Here is a 5,459-nt window from a genome sequence, read left to right as displayed (position 1 = left end):
AATTGCAGCTGGTGACTATGTTATCTCAAGCACATGACAAGTTGTGACGATGCTATTGCAATGTAACTTTGGTCCTCTCCTTGGTCTGGTGGCACTGAAGAGAGGCAGCTGCGGTCGTTGATTAAAGTTCTATCAACACAACTTATAATATCTAGCACCTGGTTGTTTCTTCCCGGTGCAACGCACGGGCATTTTTGCTAGTTTGCTCATGTGTACTCATGCGCAGTCCTACTGTACATGTGAAAACATGATGGCTGAAGAAATTAAGGAGACACCAAGCTGCCAGCTGAAACAACAGCCAATGTCCATAAGCGTACGTGCGTACGAAGGTTTCCTGAGCAGTGAGCACCTCGTACTCCACTTCATTAGCAGATAGCTGGGTGCCAGATCTGAATCTCATCTTACATTTGCACTATGTACCCTTCTCCCACTCCACTTTATTAGCAATAACTACAAGAGCTTGCAGTAAGGCACGATAGTTACTTCCTCCCAAAGCAAAGTTAGTAGTTGGTACTACAAACATTGTCATTATTATTGTTCTGAGAAGAAATTACTAGTACAGACTTTCTGGTCACTTATTATCTCCTTCACACAACACCCTATATCGTTGCATTGACACTGAAACAACTGATTTTGTTCGAGCAGTTAACTAGTGGATGATGACCCGAGCTCCTGAAGAAAGCCTGCAATATCAGCTCATGGTCAAATGAGAGGAAAAAAAAAAGCGAGACTCAGAGAGATGATTTTATACCGCTTTACCACCTTTCTTCCATCTCGGCCATCTTCTCCATTTCATCATGGAACCACACTGCCCGATGATGACGGATCGCCCATCCTTTTGCTCGTGCTCCTGCACAGGCTACCCAAGTCCCCTTTCGACAAGCGCGCTTCCTCGCAAACTCTGCAACACGTTGTGTATGCTTCAGGATCTATGTAAATTTAGTGTAGGGATAAATCAGCACGAATATGTCGGGACAGACGATGTCCACAGTAGTTGGTATCACATACCCATCCTGGTGACCGCGAGACGAAGAAGAGCATTCAAGCCTGCCTACAACACCGCCAACTAGGCTACCAATGCAGTTCTCTGTTTCTGAAGCTCTGGCAGTGGACGTGCTACTAGTCCCAGGCTTCAGCACACCAAGAGGGGACAGCTCTGGAGACGCCGACGGGTACTCAAGCCACGTGAACTGCGGCTTGTATGATTTCTGAACAAGGCCGAAGCCAGGGCTGTTCGGTCCGCAGGCCATGAGGCGCATGAGCAAGTTGGCTGGCTTCAGCCTGCCGCTGACAGAGCCCGTTGTAGCAGTCCTTTCATCCTCCTCCAGTAGACCTCTCCTCCTGCCAGCCGCTTCTGCCCTTATCAGCGACTGCAATGTGCTACTCCTCCTACTGGAAGGGCGCTCTCCTGCAGGTGGATGCCTGGGATGGGACTCGACAGCAATTTCTGGCCTTTCCGGGGTCACGCCTGCTACATCTTGTCTCTGTTGGAGCGTTTTATTGTTCCCTCTGGCTTTGTCCTCTGTTTGTGTGGCCATGTCGTGCGCTACCGCAGGATTGTTGATGCCGGGTGAGCTTGCACCGGAGGAAAGTGTGCTTGTCTTGGGGGACGAGTTGCTTGAGGAACCTGAATGTGGCATCCTGCATCGCTCGTCGTAACCGATGGTGGAAGCAGATGGTGATGACAGCAATGTTGGCTGGACGGCTGCCTTTCCTATGGCTGAAACAATAACAGCGGAAGGTGGTACTGCCTCTTTGATGATTGAAACAGCAGGATCAGGGCACGGAGACATAGAAGGCCACCCTTGATTCAATCGACGGGAAAGAGGTGACTGTTGTTGTCGAGTTGCCTTGTGGAGCTGAACCTTTCCATAGCTTATACTACTATTCTGCTGATGGCCTGAAACAGCATCAACATATCTAAGTGGTGGTATTCCAGGAACAAAATATAGTTGCTCGCTATTTGTGGAATTGATACCTGGTACTAGTGACAGCGGTGACTTTGACTGGTCGAGTTGGAGCTCGGAACCCTTGAGGACATACTCGGTGCCTTGTGCGGGCAGAAGCAGATCACCCTCAGACAGATCGTGCCACACAAACCCATTCTTGTATCTCCTGCATGACATTGTTGCATCATCAATATAATGTTGGATAAAAAGATGGAACTTGCGATGGGCAATTCAGTTGATATGTATGCTCATACCTTTTGCAGGACCAGGAATACTTGGCTGCCATGCCCTTCCCTCTCAGGGTGTCGAGTCGGCTAATCACATCTAAAAGAATTTCAATTGTTGTAAGGCATCACTACAACAATCACTAGCAACACTGATCGAGCGCCAGTGACAACTAACCTCGTAGGTAGAGACCTTGCGGGGAGGCGAGGGGCACCTCCATGAAGTGTGGATGCTCCAGCTGGTGGTTGCAGCACAGGTAGTACACCACTGCCACCCTTGTCGTCCCTACCTCATGCTTCATGGTCGGTGGAGGCTCCGGCTCCACCCTGACGGGCCTGGTACGCATCCCTGCTGGGCTGGCATGTCTCCTCGCCTTCCCCTCCATTGTTGTTTGCTGCTCCTCCGGCATATATGGGTGTACAATCTGATCAAACTACACTGCAGTCATATCAGAAGCAGATAGTTAGAGATCAAGCAAACTATGAACAAGACAAAGGCAGGTAAGAAACAAGGAGGTAGAATAGGGAAGAACAAGGGTGAAATACCTGCTGCTTCTGGATGGATCATCAGGCATCGTCTTTACTCTGGGTTTAGGAGAAAACGAGAGCCCTTTTGTAGGGTGGGTGTAGTGCACGGCCAGGGTAAGAGGAGGAGAGGAGTGTTGGGTAAGAAAGACATACGGGAAAGAGCTGTTGTTGCTGCCCACATGGGGCACACGTAGGATGAGCAGAGTACAGTTGGACTTACTTGTTCTGCTTGCTGGGTGTTGTATGTGAGATTTGGTTGGTTTTGCTTTTACTCCATGTAATGCAATGCAATGCAGTGCAGATACATTTCTCCTTTCCTTTCCTGAGCTTTGATTTGCCTTTGTATCTCCCCCTCTCCAGCTTTTTTCCGCAGCCTAGTAGAGCTCCTCCTGCCTCTGCCCTCTTTGATTCCTCTGATCTAGACGTGATGTAATACAAGTCAAAAAAACTTCCTTACATAGCCAGAATTACTGAAGTAAAGTAAAAAAAAAAATAAACAAAAAGTTGAGTTTGAATTCTAATTTCTGAAGGAAAGAGAGACCTTCGCATGCACAGTCAGAGTATACCATGCATCAGGCACTGGAGTTTGGGGATTAGAGGAGTAGAGCTGAGATATACCCTAGACTTATACTAGTATAAACGAGGAACTCTTAGAAAACTACTACCACTCTCCAATGGGTCTACAGTAATAAAAAGAAAAACTGTTACCTGCAAGAATCTCAGATTAATCCCTGGTCCTAGCACGTGCAAAGATATCAGGTGCTAACCACTCTAGCGGACATGAGCGACTTAGATCACAATCTTTATACGTTATGCTCTGCAAAAAGGGCAGTTCAGTGAGAAGGACCTGCTCTGTTTGGTATAACCCCTTCCAGGATTTCTAGAAAGGGCAGAATTATTGTTGGTTCTCACTAACTTTTTGTTGAATGGAATGTCAACTAAGCAGCATGTCTAATCAACCTAATGCATGTCTGCCATAAATCCATAATATCATGGCAACAATATTGTTGAAGCTATTTATTTCCATCTTTTGTTAAACCTCACATGCTGGAAGATCTCTGTTGAAAGTTGCAATTATTGGGTTCTTGCAGGACTCTGCTACTTGTATGAATCCTACGACATCGAAGGATAGCAGGACTGTGCTACTCATATGAATCGTACGAACGGTGAAGAAAACATAACACATGAAGAACACAAACTCTACCACAGATGAAGGCGCACTTTACAGCAGATAAAAGTGCAAAGCGACAGACGAACTACGGAAACGTTAGCTCATTGATTGTTAAATAAATATTAAAGATAATTTTGTATTTTTCTATTTAGAAAATATTTCGTAATACTTATGTAAAATGAGGAAGAAAAAATGTGTACAAGTATTTTTAAGCTTACTATAATGCGATGGAACGTGCAAGGATCAAGAAGCATGCCCAACATGTCATTGAAACGGGGTGAGGGAATTTAAAAAAAAAATATTGTGTGTGGTGGTGTGCCCTTGAACACGTGTGTGCTATATTGCAGTTACCTCTCTACCTTATCTACTCTATGGAGGAGATAGCGCAGAGTGAAGAAACAAAAACGACATAAACTAGCTAGTGTAAACTGTGCTTCCTAGAGCTAACATAGTTCATACCTGGAAAGACCATCAAACAGTCAAATGAAGTCTTGATCATAGAAGGTTCCACAGAAACTTATGAATGTCTATCTATCACTATGTGTTGTTTCAGTAAGACCACAAAACAAATGTTCCCTGCTTACCACAGAAATGTCCGTTGCTTAAGAAAGAAATGTCGGTTGCGACTGCAGGTCAAGCAACACTGCTGCATGAATTGAGATGCTTTTTTTCACGAAGGATGAACTCCATATTTTCTTAATGCAATATTTCAACTCCGCAACCCACAAGTAATCAAGGAAGACATTGTATTGTTATGACTAGCAAGTAAATGCTCCTAGGTATATCCATAATCTATAGCATGCTGCATGTAGTGCAAAACAGGACTCGCGAATCACGAGTCCATGACTGTACTCTATGTGTCACTTAAAGAATAGATGCGCAGAGCACCTAGGTGGATGACAGAGCTATAAATTGTGGAACACGCGTAAGTATTTATATGTTGTAATGTACTGGAGAAATGCAGAGTCATGAAAATAACTAAATAGCCTTAGGATATGATGTGAAATAGTACAGCATTTCCTTACAGGAAATGGGCAGCTGTCAGTAATGGTACGAAATTCTTTGCAGCACGAAGCTATACATTGATAGCTACCAGAATTTAGTTGTGATATCGACTGAATCACCTATAAGCAAACCTGACAATGAAATTAAGACACGATTGTACATTTGTGCGTCACTTACAGAATGAATGCTCATAACACCTAGTATGTGGATAATAAAGCTATAAAAAGTGGACCACTAATACCTACCATATGTGGATGCACCGGAGAAACACAAGTCATGAAAAGAACTAAATAGCCAAAAGGACATGATGATGTGAATTATTACAATATTTCCTTACAGGAAATGAGCAGCGACTTTTTTTTTTTTGAAGCTGAACAGTACGTTTCCCCACTGCATATTTTATAAATTTTCAAACAAAAATTCTGTACAATGCAAGGGGCTGGAGAGAAGCTCCAAAGCAGTGACTATTAGTGCTAAGAAACTAACCGATTGAGCAGAACAAGCACTCGTCACAGCACAGAGCGATAAATTGCTGGTTACCAAAATTTCCCTCAAGGTGATAGTGACTGAATCATAAATAGG

At 44.3% G+C, this 5,459-nt stretch overlaps 1 protein-coding gene across 6 annotated transcripts; it reads right to left on the bottom strand.

Annotated features, from left to right (window-relative positions):
- Positions 1-419: 419 nt before the first annotated feature.
- Positions 420-4,479, bottom strand: LOC127316902 (protein SOSEKI 3). 6 transcript variants are annotated; one of them, XM_071824623.1, is made up of 9 exons: positions 4,332-4,479; positions 3,243-3,518; positions 2,720-3,119; positions 2,352-2,612; positions 2,204-2,273; positions 1,979-2,115; positions 1,009-1,900; positions 763-901; positions 420-683 (listed from the first exon to the last, which is right to left on the bottom strand). In XM_071824623.1, exons 4-8 carry the CDS (start codon positions 2,581-2,583, stop codon positions 796-798), a joined length of 1,437 nt encoding a protein of 478 aa, XP_071680724.1. In that variant the 5' UTR covers positions 2,584-2,612; positions 2,720-3,119; positions 3,243-3,518; positions 4,332-4,479; the 3' UTR covers positions 420-683; positions 763-795. The 6 variants fall into 6 exon arrangements, with proteins under 6 accessions (XP_071680724.1, XP_071680723.1, XP_071680726.1 ...); XM_071824622.1 differs by having other exon boundaries at positions 3,243-3,581; positions 4,332-4,471; XM_071824625.1 differs by lacking the exon at positions 4,332-4,479 and having other exon boundaries at positions 2,720-2,783; positions 2,922-3,119; positions 3,243-3,772.
- Positions 4,480-5,459: the final 980 nt, after the last annotated feature.

The sequence above is a fragment of the Lolium perenne genome, chromosome 7, assembly GCF_019359855.2.
Source record: "Lolium perenne isolate Kyuss_39 chromosome 7, Kyuss_2.0, whole genome shotgun sequence".
NCBI lineage: Eukaryota > Viridiplantae > Streptophyta > Magnoliopsida > Poales > Poaceae > Lolium > Lolium perenne.
Note: the sequence above shows the minus strand (reverse complement) of the source record. Positions and strands in the feature narration are given on the sequence as shown.

Bases quoted from the DNA above. Each gene is read 5' to 3' on its own strand.
- LOC127316902 (XM_071824623.1), bottom strand. From the start codon at position 2,583: ATGCCGGAGGAGCAGCAAACAACAATGGAGGGGAAGGCGAGGAGACAT. The intron at 2,274-2,351 runs GTTAGTTGTCAC...AAATTCTTTTAG, and splicing joins GCAAGGTCTCTACCTACGAG to ATGTGATTAGCCGACTCGAC. The intron at 1,901-1,978 runs GTATCAATTCCA...ATGCTGTTTCAG, and splicing joins ACCGCTGTCACTAGTACCAG to GCCATCAGCAGAATAGTAGT.